This window comes from Ostrea edulis, chromosome 2 (assembly GCF_947568905.1).
Source record: "Ostrea edulis chromosome 2, xbOstEdul1.1, whole genome shotgun sequence".
In the NCBI taxonomy this organism is placed as follows: Eukaryota; Metazoa; Mollusca; class Bivalvia; order Ostreida; family Ostreidae; genus Ostrea; species Ostrea edulis.
This window is the reverse complement of record NC_079165.1, coordinates 97,080,881-97,102,086: the sequence shown is the minus strand read 5'-3', so window position 1 is coordinate 97,102,086 and position 21,206 is coordinate 97,080,881. Positions and strand designations below refer to the sequence as shown.

At 35.2% G+C, this 21,206-nt stretch overlaps 2 protein-coding genes across 2 annotated transcripts in view; both read left to right on the top strand.

Moving 5' to 3' along the window:
* LOC125679734 (neural proliferation differentiation and control protein 1-like) overlaps window positions 1-7,115 on the top strand; it is a 35,128-nt gene extending 28,013 nt beyond the window's left edge. Inside the window, exons 5-7 of the mRNA XM_048919190.2 lie at window positions 3,182-3,349; window positions 3,557-3,656; window positions 5,294-7,115. Coding sequence (XP_048775147.1) covers window positions 3,182-3,349; window positions 3,557-3,656; window positions 5,294-5,392 — 367 coding nt within the window. The 3' untranslated portion in view covers window positions 5,393-7,115. The remainder of the gene's footprint in view (window positions 1-3,181; window positions 3,350-3,556; window positions 3,657-5,293) is intronic.
* Window positions 7,116-16,479: 9,364 nt separating this feature from the next.
* LOC125681762 (uncharacterized) lies at window positions 16,480-20,992 on the top strand. The gene is made up of 3 exons (XM_048921979.2): window positions 16,480-16,625; window positions 17,034-17,100; window positions 18,145-20,992. Exons 2-3 carry the CDS (start codon window positions 17,043-17,045, stop codon window positions 19,203-19,205), a joined length of 1,119 nt encoding a protein of 372 aa, XP_048777936.2. The 5' UTR covers window positions 16,480-16,625; window positions 17,034-17,042; the 3' UTR covers window positions 19,206-20,992.
* The last annotated feature ends 214 nt before the right edge of the window (window positions 20,993-21,206 follow it).

Below are 21,206 nucleotides of genomic sequence, written 5' to 3'. Positions count from 1 at the left end.
AAGTGATGGCAACCATTTTTTCTCAAAATCTTTCAATGTCATAGGAATATAAACCAATGACTAATGAAAACATTTATTTTGTACAAAAACAAGAGAAACCTATATATATAAAACAATATTAGATAACTGCTTTTAGTGTAAAGAAAAATCTAAGGTAAAATTATTGGCTTGCAAGCGTATGGGGCTTTAATGAATATTTGAAGGTATGTTTGGACACAAGTATAGTAGGAAAATATGTTAAGAATTTTTTTATATTAAATTTATGAGACAGCAACTCAAGAATACAACGATATAAGGCTCCAACCGTGTGCAGCTTTTTGTGCGCCATAAATTGAAGGTTTTTACAAGGGATGGATCTGTAGCTCTTTGTTCCATCAAAATATTTTTTCAGAGAGCTACAGTTCTGCAGCTAGTTCTATGTCAGGTTGAAATGTCAGAGTTTAAAGCTAACTTTTTTACCTTGGTGGACCATAGGTCCATTGGTCAAAAATTTTAAGTGGTTCTTCTCAAAAATTTTGGTGAACCTTAATAAATGTCTAAATTAATAGCAGTCATAGCTTTGATTGGTTAAAAAAATAAGCAATTGATTTGTATTCATGATTTATTTGATTGATGTACACTTACTCCCTGCAGCACACAGTTCGGAGAAATTTTCTCCCATGAAATTTTCTCCCATGGTTAGTCAGTCAAGGAAGTGTAGATGGCCATGATATTTGAAACGATCTACACCTCTTTTCTGCTTCATAACTCTACTGTGTCACCTTCTTTTCGTCACTGTTAGTTCTCTTGACTGGCAAAGGTTGGATTTGCAATGTCCAACCAATTTTGTAACATTTTTTCTGTGATAAACTTCCAGCTGCCATATGTTTTCATTTAGTTGTACCATACCACAGTGTATTTCTCATGAAATAAAAGTATTTATTAATTAAAGTGTATCAACAGTCCACCTAATACAGAATATTAGGTTGACTTCCCAATCTTTGGTGGACTTGGTCTGCCGAACTCTGTCAGTGCTTTCATCAAGAAAAATAATACACAGAAAGTTATTGGTAACTACAAATATTTAAGTTCACATAGGTTTTGTATATTGTTGTGGGAAACGTTCTTGATTTAGAATGATAGAAAGAAAACTAACTCTTGTAGGACCAGCAGCCTTTGAATGACAGGAAAAATTAACTCTTGTAGTAACTGCAGCCTTTGGGTGACAGGAAATCTATTGATTTTTTTAAATACAGTATTCGCTTTCAGTTCCATTGACAAACTTGAAGGTGACAAAGAGAGCACTAGAAATGGTCAGGCACCTTGCTGTCAGATGACTGTTTACTCTATTGGTGATTCTGACGCAGACGCAACAAGTCATAGTAGTGTGCAAGTTGTAATATGATATGTATATTCAGTATCATTTACTAAAGAAGGATTATCATTTTAATATTCTTCTACCAGGTCTTCACATCTTATACAGAAAATATCGATAGTCTTGCAAAATAGGATTGACTGAGTGAGTGACTGATATGACTGATACATTGAATTCATGCTGGTTGTGCGGGTCTTTTGCTTTTGTGATTGGATTTTTGTCTGACATATTCTGTTAACTGTCATTGACACAGTGTCCACTAGACAACACATTTTCTGCCTATTTTTTGTAAATAGTTTGGATTTTAAGGACTGATATACATTTTATTGTGGTGCTTTGTGCAGCTGATGTGGATTACAAGTGCTTGTATTGGACTTGTACATGACGTGTGTGGATTAGGTGATGAACTGTGTGGCTGTTGACTAGATGTGTTTAGATTTGTTAACACTTTGCCTACCTTGCCTTCCTCGGTGGGTATAGATCAAGCTATCCTTTCGTAAATTCCAACACAAAAGTTCGTTTTTAAATCCAGTGTTTTAAAGATTTAATGTGTCAAAATGGTGGAAAGAAGTAAACCATGTTCATGAATCCAAGTCGTGGGGAAATACAGTTTTTGTTTTCTCTTTTAATTTTGGAAGTGAATTAAGAAATCTAGTGATATCTGGACTGCAGGGCTTGAAGCTGACTTTTTATGTCACCAGTCCAGCCGGACTGATAGGGTATCATTTCAACCAGTCCGCAGAAAAATTTACCAGTCCAACAGAATTTTTCCAGAAATAATTAAATTCTAAAGATTTCCTCTCTAATGCATGCTTATTGAAGCCCCTGTCTCATTCAATTAGTAGTATTTCTCTGAAAGGTAGAATTGAACTTTGCAATTACATTGTCACCAACTACTGCACCCACTAGAATACTTTAATGTCAGTGCATGTGATAAATCCATTTAAGGCTTAATGAGATGAGTTGGAGTGTGCAGATGACTCTAGTGGTTTAATGATCTCGGTACCAGTAATCTGTTGTAAGATCCTAGCCTAAAGCTCCATCATCATTGTCACTTCCTACACAGTCACATATACTGATCAAATTTTTGTAAATATTGCTGAAGTTTGAGTAGTTACATTTTTAGGACAATATTGAACATTTATGATTAGAAATACGTAATCTCATATATATATAGGAGATATTGCTTAAACCTGATTAGATTTGAAAGGTTCACCAATACTTCAAATTTTCCATTTTTGATGTGAACTGACATAACATTTCACTGAAGAGACATTATTTGTCGAAATGCGCATCTGGTGCATCAAAATTGGTACCCTATAAGTTTTACATGTTGAGTGATGCATAAATGTAATTTCCCCACATTATGACATATCAGAACATTCTGTTTAAAACTAGTGTATGAGAGCAAGTATTTTTGTGTAGTGGAGATTTACTTTGGCTAAAAGCCTAGAAAATTCAGTATGCATTGGTTTCCAAAACACCCCACACCTATGGAACTAGCCTGGTCAGTAGAATAGCTTGTATAATTTTTGCATTTTCAATTTGTGTATGGATGCATGATACATGTCTTGGTGTTAAACATGTAATAGTGTTTCAAAAAGTTGCAGTTCAGTTCGATACTAAAAGAAACTGCTGGTAGAAAAACGAAAGCTTAAAGGTCTACAGAAATTGTCATAAGGACTTCTCTAGGAGAAAATTGTGAATGAGGAATCATACTTACTTGTACAAAATGCAAAGTCCGAGTATAGCAGACAAAACATCATTCTTAGCAAGTACATGGCTGATGACTGGAGAAAAATTGATATGTCTGATTTTCTGTTTCAGGTTACACAAGAAAGCGAAAGCTGCAAGTGAAGTTGATTACCCTGCATACGGGGTCACTGGTCCTGCTAAGGAGCGAATAGGACCAGGGCCTGGAGACAGGAAACTGGCTCAGAGTGCTCAAATGTACCATTACCAACATCAGAAACAACAGATGATTGCTATGGAGAAGTATGTTTTAAATTCTGCGGATTTCTCTGTAAAAAAATATTTCAGATTATTGCATTTCAGGTAGAATTACTCAAAAAAGATGATGATTGGAACAAACTGTTGATGCATGCAACATGTATGTTATTAAAAAAACAAAACAATGATGATTAAATTATTCAATAAATGGTCTTGTGAAGTTTTAAGAAGTGTGATAATAACATTTAACAGGGCCAACGGGGAGATGAAGAATGAAGCATCAGAGGAGGAATCCGATGAGGAGAATGAGGAGGGAGACTATACAGTGTACGAGTGCCCGGGGCTGGCTCCTGTAAGTACTAATCGGGTGTTGAGATAGATATACTTATGTCAAGTGCTAAAATATTAGTAGTGTTCCTGGCTTTATGAAACAGTCACTGTTAGACACTAACTTTTTGGACATATTATTAGCAGAGAACCAAACTGAAAACTGTCAGCCTGAAGATTCTAGGAGAGTTCCCCACCCACCCCATCCCAATATTTTCACACATCTATGATGCCCAAAATACAGTAAACTTCAAAATCAAATAGTACACCAAATTACCAATAATTATAACATGCTAGTCAAGCAGTATTACTACAGAATTCACCTTAGTTTTGGGCTCCTGACAGAATCATTGGGAGTCCATGTCGTATTCAAGGAATCTACAGTTTTGATGTCCATCTTCATCCCTTGTGCTATTGCCAAATGGTGTATGATTTTTAAAGAAATCTTTAAAGCCACTTTTGCTATTCTATTAGGGTGATTAAAACATTTTTGTTTTACTTTAAATCACATATATACTCTAGTGTAGTGTTGAATAATCGGAAAAATTTCATAATCGATAATCGGTCAAAATCGAAAGAACTGTATCAATCCGTGATTGATAAGATGTAATCGGTATCTACATGTAGTAATAAATGTTTATTATTTTTTGGGTTAATTATTTCTTTTTAGTTATATGGATATTTAAAACACACACATGTATTATTAGCCTGTTAACGATAAATGAAATGGGTGTTTTTTTTCTAGCCATGACATCCGGATTGGCTTTAGTTTTAAGAAACCCAAAAAAATTTCAGATGTCTGACTTGGCTTTCCTTCAGTAGGGATATATATCAAGTTATCAACTAATCCGATATTCCTCGGACTCTTACCTCCACTTTTATATCATGACGTGAGGGGGAGAGTAAGGGCGGACTCTAAATTGTAAAGTGGGAAGTTTTGCCTACCTTTTACATGTACAACTTTACTTTCATATTTTCTCTCCATCTCTCCCCCCTCTCCCCCCCCCCCCCCCCCCCTCCTATTTTTTTGGTTTCACTGTAATTTCAAAGGACAAGGATATACTGTAATAGTAGTTATTTACGCGTGGGGGAAATTTATACTAATTACGCGATCATGTAATGAACACTTAAATTTCCCCCCAAGCCTATTGTTATAAATATTTGATATGTTATATATAGTATATTCAGTTATTGCATATTTTTTCCCCAACGCGTAATGTTGGACGTGGAAAAATGCATACTTAACCCCCAGCATAGATAACAATTTTACAGTAGTCACACTTGCTAAAACACTTTTAAATATCCATGGACTGTCAAGGTAACAAGCATCATATTGAAAAGTAAAATGCAGGAAAAGTTAACTCATATTTTATTCAATGTAATTTCTGTTAAGAATAGTTTATGATGTATTACTAGCCCATCAAACAACTTTTTTGACAAGTTTCAGACCAGACAAACTTAACTAGTATCAGGCATCAGACCTCAGAGTTTTTTAAAAGACTGGTTTCATAGATATTGATATATTTATCTCTACACATTTGAAAATTCGATTATTTGGGTTGTGCTGATTTTATGATATTAAGTAGTGCTAGTGCCATGAATAGATAAAATATGTCTGCTTATAGTGCTCTGCATTCATGTTTTAAATTATTTCATTTACAGCCGGGTGAAGTGATGGAGGTCAGGAACCCCATGTTTTCAGCAGAAACACCTACAGGCACACAGTCCACAAACACTCCTCAGGATCCACCTCAACAGTAGATCCACCACTCCTTTTCCTAACACTTATTCTCTCATTGTCAGAAAGCTTGACAAAATTCTGCTCTTGATTGTTACTGGCTGTTTTAATTGTAATGTTTCGGATGCTTTACACTGAATTTCACTCAACAGTTTTTCCTGGATTTGTGTAGTTTGAGTAAATTGTTATTGTACTATCTTGTGGATCAACACAGTAATGGGTGTAGTCTTGGCAGAATGGGTCTATTTTCATCTTTTCTTTGTTGTATTTAGTGTTCCTGTATACATGAAAATGTTAGATCTGCATTTCCTACTTTTATTCATCACTCCTAACTTTAATTGTGATACGCAATATCATGTAGAAAAATCTCCATGATTCTCACTTGTTATGTTTACATAGAGGGTTTAAGTCGGCGTTAATTCTAGACAGTCTTTCAATGACGTATACAGGTCAATATTGTAAATCATGTGACAAATTACTTCTTTATCTGTATATCTATATTTCATTTGACTAATTTATTCAGAAACAAAATCAATTATTGTTGCATTTAATTCTGGTATGTAGGATTTTGTTGAAAATAATGGCATTTTGTTGAGGAAGGGGGATTACTGGGGTTGTAGCCCGCTTTTTTGATGAAAATTTTTCACAGAAAAAAAGTCAGTTAATGGTTTTTTGGTGGTTTTATTTTTGAGCTTGCAATCCCCCTTCCCCCTTTTCCAGTGGAAAGGGTACGTTATTGAGTTGCAACCTCCCCTTTTCTTGATCTACCAATGCATTTTGATAGTGAAATTTAATGATTCTTACAAGATAAGAAGAAATAGGAGAAAAAAAGAATTCCATGTTTGATGCACTGGAGAATTTTCGTAAGCTGTTGATACCCGGTTTGATGTTTTAAGATTTATATATTATATTTATTTGTTATCCATCAGAAATGATGGAAATTACTCTATTTCAGACAGTTATTCTGAATATTATACATATAGTACATACTAAAGCAATCTCCATGAAAAGAAATCCATAGAACCATAATGATCTCTTGTTTTGCACATTCCATATTGTTTCAAAGTATTTATGTTTCTGCAATATTTATAAGATTACTCTTCAAACAATATTTTGTAACATTATACATTTAAAAAGATTAAATTGGACTTGACCATATCACTTGCATATGTGTACATCATGCCAAAATAATTGTCAAACTTAATGCATTTTATCTACTGCAGCAGGAAAATTTCAACTGTAATACTTTTCATCTCAATATTCCAACATTCAGTAGAAAGTACACTAGATTATTGTCTATAGGTAATGGCCATTAAAAATTGTTGTGTAAATCCAAGCTACAGCTGTTTTGGCATAAGATAGAAAGTCCTATTTTGAAGAGAATACAAGAAATCATGTCTTTTGCCAAAACAACTAGATGTATTAACATGATCATTGTAGCTGTCTGATGTTGTCAGATTTACCTCATCTTCACAGGTTTCATTTCATATGTAGAATATCGGAAAGTCCCTGTCCAACCTCTTTTTTATGGTTGATTTAAAGGTGTTTTTTTTCCCAAGAATTATAATGGTTACAGAGGTTTTGTAGTATTTGAAATTTTCTGTGTAGTGAAATTATTTGACACAAAAATGTATTAAAAGCACATTCAGTATTTTAGGACAGTTTTTCAAGAATTGATATATTAAACAGCTCGTGTGATTCTGTACAATATACCACATATGAAATAAAACTTCTGATCAAAGCAAACTTTCTTTATTTTAAACTGTGAATTCAATCATTTGCAATGAATTTGAGCTTTCCTGGATGTGATGGACCTGTGGTCTTATAAAAATGCTACACTCTCTGGACTGTTCAATTACCAAACATCGTCTTTGGATGAGTTTAAGTTTTTAATGCACTCACAAATCGAAGTTATGTTGAGACAATTTTTCTTATATAGTACGCATTGGATTCACAGAGTAGTATGTACATATTACGAAGATAGGATTAACATTATTTTTATCCTCCCCGCAATTCCTTGCGATGGGATCTAGTTATGGAACCATTTGTGGGTGGTTGAGTGTATTTATTACTGAGCTAGTAGACACTTGACGGGCCACGTTCTTTGCTCGATTGAGATGATACTTTACATATAGCTTTGTTATTATCAATAGAGGATAAACCCCAATGATTTTTGGGTCAAAGTCGCTACAGGGTGTAACAGAAAATGCTTGTAGACACCCTACAGGTAACAGTTTTTGCCAGAGTCCATACTTCACAGAGGAAGAACCCAAATGTCAATTCTTGGCAAAAAATAATATACCGATTGCATATATTGTGGGGCGATGCCCACTTTGCAGAGCTCCTTAATTGTTTTGATAGTAGTTCTCTTGTTAGATTACTAATGAGGATTAGAAAATTACAAGACTTGTTACAGGTTTTTGACAGCCTGTAGTGCACAAGATGAAAGTCGGTGGTTGTTTTTAGAGCCCCACCTGCAGGTGTGAGCCTTTTCGTGATCAGCCATCATTCCATTGACAGTTTTTCAGACTTTTTTGGCAGCTGGTGAATTGAAAATTTATACAGGAACTTAAATCAATGGATTACAGACCAAGTTTGAGTTTGGGCTTTCATGACCTATTTCTAACTCTCCTGAGCAGAAGGTTCAAATGAGCTTTCTGATTTATTTTTCTGGTAAAAAATTTGTTGTAATCTTTTCACATTATCTTCTCCAAAACAATTGACAATTTCAATCAAATTTGAACAAAGTGTTCAAATGAAAGGCTATTTGCTTTTCAAAAGGGAGATAATCGAAGATGAGGCAAAAATAGGGTGGGTCATTTTTAAAATCTCGAGAACCGCTGCACCAGAAAAGTTGTACATGAAAGCTACCTTACATAGTGTAGATTCAAGTTTGTTTAAATCATGGCTCCTGGGGGTAGGGTGGGGCCACAATAGGGAACAAAGTCTTACATAAGAATATACAGACGAACATCTTTTAAAATCTTCCATCTCAACAACAGAAGGGACATGATTACATGTAGTCATACAAATATCCACGGGTAGTGCAGGTTCAGCTTTGTTCAAATCTTGATCCAGAGGGGATGGAGTGGGGTCGCAATAGGGATCAAAGTTTTTACACTCCATACAATAATATGCAAAGGGTATAATATGTTGTGTCTCTTTCCTTATCTTGTCAGCGCAAGTCCTCTGAATCCACTTAATGAAATTTCATAAAACTTTGTAATTGATAAGGACTCTCTATGAAGATGTTCATTTCCCCAGGAAATTCCGATTTGATTTTTTTCCTGGATGTTGTGTCCCTTTTTAATTTAGAAGTTTGGCCAAAATAAGATATACCACTGATACAGTTTGTCAACACAATTCTAAAACTGCTTGACAGGATTTTATGAAACTATGTAGTTAATAAGGATATTATACTGTTCGGATTTGCAGGAAATTCGTATTTGATATTTTTCTGGGAGTTATGTCCCTTTTTTCAAACTTCGAAAATTAAATATACTACTGAAAGTCTGTCGGTGCAGCTCCTCCGAGACCACTGAACAGAATTTCATTAATAAAACTTTGTTGTTACAATATGTAATAAGGACGTACAGTGTAGATGTGCATATTTGCAGGAAATTTTTATAGGAATTATGCCCCTTTTGAACAAATTTGGCCAACTTATACTATAATATACTTGCATGAAACCAGTTTTCAAGCCACAGGTAATTAAGGTATTCAATGTATAATGAACATATTTCATATCTAATAAATGGATGGTGGAATTTTTGTAACCATGGTATCATTTTGAAGGGTTCATCAAATAAAAATAATCCACCATAGGAATTTTCAAAATTTTGTTTACTGCTTGATTTATTTCACCTAGAATTTAACGAAGTATATGGGAAAAACATGTTTTATTACAATATTTTAAATAGAAATTATATTTTCATACAAATCTCTTGGTAGAAAGTTACACTTTCTCTTAATGAAAATATGAAATAAAATTAATCATTGACCTCACACATTTTTAGAAAATTTGATTTTTCTTAGTTTTACAAAGGGCAGACAACTCTTCCAAAAAGTCTTAAGTGCAAAAGGTCAGCTTCTAATCATTTACCAGTCATGGGAATTTCATCTGCTTCACTTTCATCATTATTTAACAATAAACATTTATAATGATCTAAATCCTTCAAAATTGTTCATTATCCTTTCATTATACATGGAATGCCTTAAAATATTTCTGTTTTAGTATTTTACACAATTGACATTAAAAAAATTTCTAAACAATAATACATGTACATATGACTTGAAAGATGAAGATAATGAACAGTGATCAATCTCATAACTCCTTGAGTGGTGCCATCTACCTACATGGTTGAAAATAGTATAGTAGACCAATAGCACAGAGGCATAATAATGTGTTGGATTTTATACATACAATGCAGTGATTGCCAAATGTCATTATAGGTTTCCTTCAAGGAGGGGCATATTACTTTGCACCTGTCGGTCGGTCGGTAGACCACATGTTGTCTGCTCAATATCTTCATAACCATTCACTTGATCGTAATGATATTTCATATGTGGGTTGGTTATGAGTAGAAGAGGATCTCTATTGATTTTCAGGTGAAAAGGTCAAGGGTCAGTCCACTCTGGACATATGAAGACACTGTCTGCTCAATATCTTGAGAACCCTTTGCTTGACAGACATCAAACTTGGTACGCTGGTACATCCTAAGAAATAGATGACCCCTATTGATTTTGAGGTCACATGGTTAAGGGTCAAATTGGACATGGGGATATACTGACCGCTTAATGTCTAGGGAAACCTTTGCTTGACAGACATCAAATTTGGTACATGTACATCTGCAACAGAGGATGACCCCTATTGATTTCGAGGTTACATGATCCAAGGTCAGGGGTCAAACTGGACATCAAAATATAGTGTCTGGTTAATATCTGGAGAACCCTTTGCTTGACAGACATCAAGCTTGGTAAATTTTCAAGAGAAAGTGACCCCTATTGGTTTTGATTGATTGATTGTATATTGTTTAACGTCCCTCTCGAGATTATTTCCTCATATGAAGACGTCATCACTGCCAGTGAAGGACTGCAAAATTTAGGTCTATGCTCAGCGCTTTTAGCCTCTGAGCAGGGAGGCGTCTTTATCGTGCCACACTTGCTGTGACACGGGACCTCGGTTTTTGCGGTCTCGTCCGAAGGACCGCCCCATTTACCTGGTAGTCGCCTTCTACGACAAGCAAGGGGTACTGAGGACCTATTCTAACCTGGATCCCCACGGGTATGACTTGAGTTGATCCATCTACTTACATGGATGAAAACAGTACAGTATAGCAGAGGCTTAAGAATTAGTTGTATTTTTAAATGGAAGATTCTGTGTCAACATCAAATTATTTATATCGAGCTCCAAATTAAACAAAATAATGAGCGCATCAATTAAATTATTGCCCGCAGTAATTCAATTAATGAGCGCATCAATTCAAATGATGAGAGCAGAGTAATTTATTAATTCTTGCTCCCTATAATTTAATTTTATTGTTTGCGTTTATGTTAATGTGGTGCTCCATATAGCGTAAATGTCACAGATGTTGATCTATACATGTAGCAATGAAGATTCTTTGTCGTTCTATCGTGACTCAGGATCCCTGTTCTTAAAGTAATATCCGAAAAGCTTAATTTCCTCGAATGCTAGGCGCTTTGTGATGGTGCAGTGACTGCTACCGGTATATGGGTTTGATGCGGTGCCTGAGATCAAGTATCGATCGTGCCCTAGCCACTTGGCTACTGCGACCGATAAAACAAGGTTGATGTCTTTGTGCATTACTTACTTATGCCTGCTATCTCTCCTGGATCATTGGCCGCCGACAAGAGATCTCCAGGCGTCTCTATTCTGAACCTTCTGTTCAATCTGTTCCAAAGTGTATCCCCTTTTCTTGGTGTTGGCCTCGAGGTCTCGGCGCCACGTGTTTCTCGGCCGGCCTCTATTTCTCTTTCCTTGGGGATTCCAGGGTAGCGCTTGTCTTATGATGTTTGACCCTGGCTTACGGAGTGTGTGGCCAATCCACCTCCTCCATCTTCCTTCTCTTCTTCTGCAGGGAGTTGGTTGTTTCGCTGCCACAGGTCTTTGCTGCTGATGGTTTTCGGCCAGCGGTTTTGGAGCATTTTGTACATAGAATCATATATTTAGTACAAGTGGGTGAAAATGTTCACTAGAATTTGGATTCTCAGAGTATCATTATAGTTTTTCTTTTCATAATTGTGAAAGAAAGTCAGCCGCCAATTCCTTTTTAGGATGATCGCGGTTAGGTCACCATCAGCACACGATAAAAAGAACACTTCTTATCGTTCATACTGATACGTGCTTCACACATTGTGAATGGGAGGGAGAAGATACCCATCGCAGTCTTACAGGACATGCATTAACCTAAAGTTTATGTTTGAGGATGATTTCCACTGAATAACATTATATTTCGTGAGAGGATTTTCCGCTTACTTGTACTAAACCACATCTTGTAACCTCTTAGCTTGCAGGGATGGAATATTGTATATGAGACCTTGCTTATTATCGGCTTTCTATGGAGCGCCAACTTAACATAAACGTAAATAATTGAAGATATCATGAAAAAATGAATTCAATTATTGTGCGCAAGAATTCAATTGATGCGCGCATCAAATCAATTATTGCTCTCATCAATTGAATTGGTGCAATGATTAACTTGATGCGTGCATCAATTGAATTGCTGTGGGTAATAATTGAATTGATACAAGCATCAATTAAAATATTGCGCGCAATAATTGAATTGATGCTCTTATTAATCAAATTGATGTGCGTATCAATGTGGTGGAAGTATTGTTCACAAAGTGTAACTTGGATCTCAGTATAAATGATTTGATGATCTCTTTCATTGAATTGAAGATATATTTAATAATTCATAACGATGTCGTATAAAGAATCAATGAGAGTATCACTCTTTTAGAGAGGGCAACAATTCAATTAAAGAGATCATAAATTTAATTGTTGATATGTTGAAATCAAAATATCTCTTATCAAGTGATTGCTCTCTCTCTCTCTCTCTCTCTCTCTCAGAATTAAATTTTAATATTGCGCGCATCAATCATTATTTCAATTGAAAAGTGCAATAATTCAATTATTACGTGCACTAATGGTGAATTGATTTGAAGAAAACAATTCAATTATTGAATTGGTGATGCGCCAATTGGTTGAATTATAGCGGCATCATTTCAATTATTGATATCATCAATTCATTTGAAAAGAGTAACAACTCAACTGTAGCGCGCAGTAATTTATATTTGAATACATCATTATTTCTAGAGATCTTTGAATGAATTGTTGAGCGCATCAAATGAATAGGTGAGATCTAATTCAGATAATTGAATACATCTTCAAATTCCTTTCATAAAAAGTGTACAATAACTGGAGATACACCAGTAGGCGGAACCATCATTTGCATATTTTTTAAAACTGTGCTGTGTAAATAAATTATTGAACACCACCTGAAAGTGACAATTTCAACACAAGTCAGAATTCACGACATCTAGGCCCGCGGTCGTGTCGACATCCATTAAAAATATTTCCGACATTAATTTCACGAAATGTGTGATCATATGCTTGTAAGAAAATCCTCCTGATCATCATTGAATAAAAACTGTACACCCAAATCGTGAAAATCGCCAATGTTCATAACTAGCTGAGGTGCTCTGACCAGACACATTCTGCACATCCGCTCTCACCAACTCTCGGGCGATTAGTGCGCGATGAACATGCATGATCAAGCGATCACCTGACAAAATCTGAAATAAATATACAATAACTATTACTTATTTGAGTTTATGTAATAGTTATTGTATATTTATTTCGGTGTATCTTGATTTATTTGGGCGAAGGGCGGTAACGAGTGCGAAGCACGAGTCTTCACCCTTCATCCAAATACATCATGGTACACCGAAATGAATATTCAATAACTTACTTGTATCATGACCAATTAGAAATATAATATCTGTCATGTGACTAGTGGTTATTGCATGATTTTTTAAAAGTAAAGTTTTTGTCAGATGATCGCTTTGGTATTTTCCTCTTCCCGCCGCACATTTATCGCCCGATAGTTGCTGAGAGCAGATGTACAGGAAACGTCTGATCAGAGCACCTCAACTATGAACATTGATTGGCGATTCACACGATTTGGGTGTACAGTTTTTGTTCAATGATGATCATGAGGATTTTCTCACAAGCATGTGGTGATCTGAACACATTTCGTGAATTTAACCTGGGAGATGATAAAATGGATATCGACACGGCCGCGAGCCGATCTCGTCACAGGGGCTAAGCCTGTTTTGGGCCCGAACTCTGCGATACCATAAATGGTATCGCAGAGTTCGGGCCCAAAACGGGCTTAGCCCCTGTGGATCTCGTGAATTCTGATATGAACTTCACCATGTGTTGAAATTGTCAGGTGGTGTTCAATAATTTATTTACAAAAGCACAATTTAAAACAAATGCAAATAATGGTTCCGCCCACTGGTGTATCTCCAGTTATTGTTCACTTTTTATAAAAGGAAAAACACCACAGCCATGATACTTCAGGAATGGAATCATACTCATCGTGGCCAAACGTCATTTGGATACAACCATTCAAACGCCAGATAACGCAGAGTACAACCAACCCATACGGCAATTTACTATGGAGAGTGTAGATGTCCGTGAGGAGGGGTTAGAAAGTGGCCCATATTCTTTGTTAAACAGGATAATTCTTGAGAATTATATAGTCTACACCCTCCATAGTAAATTGCCGTAGGGGTTGGTTGCACTCTGCCTTAAATGCATGGTTGTATCCTGCATAGGAACGGTTGTATCCAAATGACGTTTGGCCACGGTGGTACTTTGCATTATCGTGATTGGTTCTTGTCATTGAAGAGAACATAATATTTGAAAACAAAATTATTTTTCACTTAATTTTTATAATCTCTTGATAAAAACATTGACTTTAATGGATTTCCACCCTCCAGTCACGTCATAAGATTTCGCAGTCAATGATTTTATTAAAGGCATAGTGTCTTAAGATATTGGTAAAATTTTGCATGCTCCAAAAAGGTGGCGAAATTAAAGATCATAGCTAGAAAATCACAAAAAGTTCTTCAGAATGTTTACAAACACATTGGATACGATAGTAATTACAAAATAATCTCCTGTTCTCATTTGCCTAAACTGGTACCCTGTTGACTTCGCATCTCTTATGTTTGTGAGTATCCATCAATCAGCGGGATACCAGTTTAACATAGTGTCCTTCAGACAAAATTTTTATAAAGGGCCACAACGTCAAAATTACTTCAATATCAAGGCGCTGCAGCTATAGATAACTCATCTACAAATCTGTTTTTCGAGTTCTTCTTGCAAAATATTGTGATGTCATTTGTGAGATAAAAGATAGACACTATGCCTTTAAGATTTATGCATATCGGGGACATAAATTTTGTTGAGTCTTTTTCAATACGGTTGTAAAATATCTTGTTAACCATAAGATATTTCAAATGTCTAAGTTATATATATAAATATAAATATTTCAAATATCTAAGTTATATATATGAATATAAATATTTCAAATGTCTAAGTTATATATATGAATATAGATATTTCAAATGTTTAAATTATATATATGAATAATCAATTACCGGTATATGTTTGAAAATATTGAATCCAAGGGCATAACTCTGTTTTCATTTAATCCTTTATCAAGTCCATTATGCGATAGATTTCCTTTATTTTTCGCAAACATTTTGTATATTTTTTAAAGAAACAGTTTCATGAAATTGTTATGAATACTATTATATCGTTTTAACCAGTTTTTGTGAAATTTTGATAATGCTGTTTAAGGAAAATTGCAATTTTCTGACATTGATACAGGTATATGTGTGCTAAGTAATTGATAAAAAAAAAGTATTAATACCGCAACATACTTATTTATTCATTTTTATTTGTTACTAAGACGTATTATTTGAAAAATCAACAATCAAATATAAGATTGAACCTATAATTCTAGAAGGGTGGAATTACCTTAAATAAACTTTGACCTAAAACCCATATACCGGTATTTTAAATATACAAAGCAACAGGTAATCAAATAAGGTTGAATGTATATTTGGAGATATCAAAACAAACATGCAGATTTATTTCTTATGAATATAGGTCAAAGTCGCTGGAGGGGTTTAAAACTTGTAAATTAGTGTTGGTTTTGTATATATTATACATGTATATATATATTTTCAATTTAAATGCACTTTGGACGCTATCTTACCTCGGACATAAGTTCCGAATGATTTTCATCACTGGGTCAAAGTCGCTGGATTAGAAATTTTTTATACCAAAATCTGTTCTAGTTCTGAATTCATTAATTAGTATTTGCGGGAAGGGTTTCAAGCCCTTGAGCCAGAATTCTATAGTTCCCTTGTGATGGATAATTGTATACTCTCTCTCTCTCTCTCTCATTCAAGACTGTGTCCTTGGATTGGAGCATTGTGTGGATTCAGTATTATGCATGTATAATTTGTGTAGTATTCTATAACTTGCGGTCCATGAAGAATTGAGTGGTGGATGGCGTATGTGACCAGTATCAGGTGTACCGTGTATAATAAGTACAGACTGTATTTATCGAGTGTTTATAGTACACTGATTATCAATGTTCGTGGGAACTCTTACAAATTAATCCATCTAAAACTATTATTCAATCAATAATGTACGTGTACTGTAAAATGTCATTTGTTTCATACTGTAATATTCTAGAATATTGAATATGTAGTGTATTTCTAGGACAATTGTAGCATTTATATATGTAAAATTTTGCGACCCCCAGGCAAAAGATACCAGGTCGGGTACAACAGAGACTAGTTCCCGGTAAATATGTGAACGTATACCAAAATATTAACAAGTTCGATATGTAGAAATATATAAAGTAAAATTTGTCTGGCAACAAGCATGGTAAGCTTATAGATAGTGGATATATTAGGCTATAATACAAAAGACATTTAATGAATGAATGACAGCTCCTGCAAATTGACATGCCCCTTTGTGGAACCTCTCATCATGATTATGATTGACGCGTTGATAAATAATCCATACACCCTGCAAGCAAAATGGCGGAGCATCGAGACAATAATCATGTTCAAGTTCGATCACAGTGGCTGGTCTGACGGGATTTTACTTCTGGTCAATCGTTATAGCTGTCAAACTGAATACGTCCGGTAAGTTTAATACCGATCTAGCAATTTAACATGCATTTAATTCTTTTCCGAGTTACTACGTCCTTTTCGCAGATATATAACCCTCGTGTTTACGATAAATCACATGTATACACAATAACCCGAACCAGCTAAAAATAGCTCGAGACTAGCTTGCATTGCTATGACTGACTACACTTTTTAAAGTACTAGCGATGAATCAATTGATATACAGGTGTCGTTTTGTAAAGAATGAAAAATAGACACACGTTAATTACTTTACGAAATCATACGTCTCATGCATTAATCATATGATCAGTGATTTTTTCCCACTGTTTCGTAATCGATCGATTTGTTCTTTCGAGATTACAGCGAGGGGTCCTTTAAGGGGGGTAATTTCTTTCTATTTAAACCTAACAATTTTTCTTTTAGAATAATACCATGGCCAGCGAATCAAACGCAAATCCAGAAGATGATAAAAGTACTATCCAAATCATTGGTATGTTATTGTGATCCAAGATGGTACCCTTCCCTCTTGTGATAAAAAAAAAAAGCCAAGCAGACGTGTATGTGTGTGTTTGTGTCAATCTAATTAAAATCAGACCTTCTCTACGGTTAGAAAAGGTCTGATTTTAATTAGATTGGTGTTTGTGTATATGTGTAATATATGTACTCTTCCCTCTAGATTCAATTTTCAGATTGCATAATTTGTCATTTTCTGTTTCTATATAAAGTTACTAGGGCCGCATTAGTGGATGTCTCATTCACTTTTTTGCTGTTGAAATTTGTATGATTTGTTATTACTAATTATTGAATACTCTTTTTGATTTACTTGAAATAAATTATTGATTTATAATTTAGAAATTGATATTTTCATTTTGCAAATTTGTAACTTGTGGTAACTGATTTGTTATAACAAAAATTAATTGCCTTGTGTTAAATTTCGCAAGAGCTAAATATATACATATCATATGTTTGTACCCATGTTGTAAAAATCTGAAAAAAGTATGTACAGTTAAACATTATATTAGTCAATGTTTACACAATAATTCCTGTCAACTTGTCACGGTTAAATATTGATCTAGAAGTACACAAAACTGGGCAGGGAGGGGGAGCATGAGGACCGTCTCGAGAGCCCGGTCAGTTGAGGACGAAGCCCTAGTAAGGTTCAAGGGGCAAAGCATTTTACAAAACATATCGAAATGTATAAAGTGTATAGTGTAGATAACGGACCTTATATATTTCTTCGGTACATTTGATACATGATAGAGTAAAGATTAGGGAGATTGTCAAAAGTTGATAATGGCCATTATTTTAATGGGACCCATTGCAAAGTATATTTTACACAATGACGTGTCAAGAAATCACAGGAGATTATATTTACTAGGTTTTGATCCGGTCAAGTAGTTCGCAGTATGTGAGCGGATCTAACATCTGATCTTAATCACATTATAGAATCGATTGTATGCATATGCTGTAAACTAAAGTAAAATTATTATTCATTACTTTCAAATAATGAAAAAAATTATTATGAATATTACAGAGGATGACACAGACAACACGACCTTGTCATCGGAAGTAAGCAATTCAAACGCTAGCGTGACCATGATTTTGTCTGGTCCCGGCTTTCCATGGGACAATAAATGGACCCATGGCGCCACAAAAACTCTTCTTGAACTCTATGTGAAGAATGAGGACAAATTCAAAGATCCAAACACTAAGAAAAAACAAATTTGGGGAGAAATTTCAGAAATCCTCCGTTCAAATGGTTATACTTTTGATGCTGAAAAGTGCGAAAGGAAATTTCTAAACCTCAAAACTGTTTACCGAAACAATGTCCAACATAATAGTATGACAGGAAATCATGACCGGAAATGTTCATTCTTTGACGAATTAGAAGCAATTTTCCATTTGAGTAGCAAACTGAGATCTAGCAAAAAAACAGATCCGAAACTTCCAGATGTTATCGAACCGAAAAGAAGTGCACAACGAAACTCATCGAACGAAACTAATGGATCCCCAGTAGTCCCGGTGCTGCTAGTACCACACAATGGGAAAGGGATGAGCGAAGCTAATAAAACTTTGAGCTCTAGCTTTAATCCAACCCAAATCTCTAATCCACATTATCCCCGTGCAAATCCAACCATGGCACAGTCCATCGATTCTGTTAGTCATCCCAACGTAACGTACAGCAGTATCGTTCAGAGGAATAGACAGCCTTCACAACAACAACGGTTCTCAAAGTCAATATCCAACATTCCATACCAAAGAAGTGCTTCGACAGAAAATGTAGATCGCTCGCAACCAGTACATCACAACTCTTCTACGGGTACTGCCATCATTGATCTTTGTCGAGAAACTTCAGACAATCTTAAACGAGGCTCAAGTGAAATAGAGATTCGTGCAGAACCACCACAAATGAAAAAGAGGAGAGCTAGCGATCTGCAGAGTCTCTTGGAGAGTTTTGAGAATTACCGTCGAGAGCAGCGCGAAAGGGAGGAACACAGGATGAGGCAAATGAAGGAAATGCATGAGGATGAAATGAAAGTAACCAACCGCTTTCTTGACATTATTCATCAGTACGTCCAGAACGGAAATAGCTGATATATCATCTGTCATTCCAAAGTTATTCACTTTATATTTTCTTATTCTATCGAGTTAGAAGATAAATCACTTGAATACGTGGTGATCTATATTTAAGATGACTAATTATTGTCCTGCATGATATTTGACTGTAGATTAGATTAGAGTAACACTGTCAGAATTGTTTTTAAAGCAATACAAACTGTAACTGACGGTATTTTTTCAACTATCCAATTATGCACCAAATAACACCTACCGGTGTAACTAATATAATCCCAAAGATCTGAAGAAAAATTCAACAAAATAAACAAGGGAATATTGTTTGAGAGCATACCTACAATGAGCGTTTCGTATAAACCGCCATTGTGTCGTATACACGGACATGGGAACGGTGATTGCCGAACATAATCGGGTTGCTGAGACCGAGGCCTTAAACATAGACGGAAACTGACGCGAGTAACTACACGTGTCGTTTGTTTTAAAATATTACGTTGTTTCATGAATGACTAGGAATACTATATAAATGTAAAAAGGTAATGATTACGCAAATGTGCCACTCAAATGAAAATTTTATTGTGAATTTTCTATAAAATTGGCATGTTAAACTATTTACAAATCTAACACGTGCTCAGTGCCTCTCTTTCGCTTTTTCCGAACTGGTGACCTCCAAGGTCACTGCAACATCGGAGATTACGAGCAGGAATTACTGACAGGATGACAATGACTCATGAATTCACATTGTTTGCTAATTTGACGGGTTTATTGCTTCAGATTAACTCTGATTCTATTAAGTGATGTATATTCAATCACAAATATGTTCACTATTTGTTCTTTTATTTTTCAATTTATTTACTGTCAGTTACAGGTTGTATTGCTTTAAATGTGACTCTTATATTATACTACTAGCTGTGGACGGACGACGCGAGCAGTCGCCATGTAATCTGTTAGACAAGGGAGCTTAGAGTTCTGCAGCTAATGAAACTTTCATTCCATTTCAGTCCCATACTTGCTATATTATATAGATATTTTGGGATTCTGTTCAAAGGGTCATAGGTCAAGATCACAGCTCGTAATCACTGCAAGTAGTGTTGTGGATACCATGCGAAGAGTGTCATTTGCCATTCTAGTTTTCAGCTTTATACTAGTTGTATTGATGCATGGTAGGTTGGAGATTATTTATGGATCGAATGTTAAAATAAAGTCGTACACATCATTTAATCAATCGGATTTTGGAATAAATGCCTTGTTTGTATAATGGGGATATGAAACCATGGAAACATGTGTTAATTTGTTTTACCAGAGAAGGAAGCGTGGGGTGATTTGACAAGTATTATTGACGAGGTTGAATATGCAGAAATTATCCACGGGTTCCATTGTCATATTCCCATAGTACGATCAAACTAGACATTTATTCATCATCTTCGTATTTTGTAATTTGGCTTGTTTCGTTTTTTAATATTTATAATCCAGTGCGTTAGAGTATTCGAATAGGTGTTCGGGTAGGTCACGTGGCAATTGGGCATTTCAAAACGAGAGTATGTGGCAGCTTAAACCTACTCGTAAGAAATTTTATTACTGCGTTAGTGAGGTGGGAGGAGACGAATTGCGTTAATTGTCAAAACTTCTATCTAATGCATTATCAAACTAATCATATATTGTTATATCGTTTCACTTTAAAAAAAAAAAAAGAAAAAAAGAATTGAATTACCATTTCTTATTTGATTCATGATGGTTATTTTTGCATATTAGTAATCAAAATGCAAGTTTGTTGTAAACGTTTGCGTGTATATAAATAGAATTATAGTAGAGTGTTAGTGAACAGCTATTCCTATTTACAGTTTATTGTACACCCATTGTACAAGGAGGACATTATTATATTGTTTTAAACATGTCGGTCGGTACTTCAGTCGATCTGTTCCATACACAACTGTAGAACGCTCTCACAAACTTCATACCAGGTCAGTATGGTCAAGGTCATTACCAGACGTGACATAGTTTGTGTACAATTGGTCTTCCACAGCG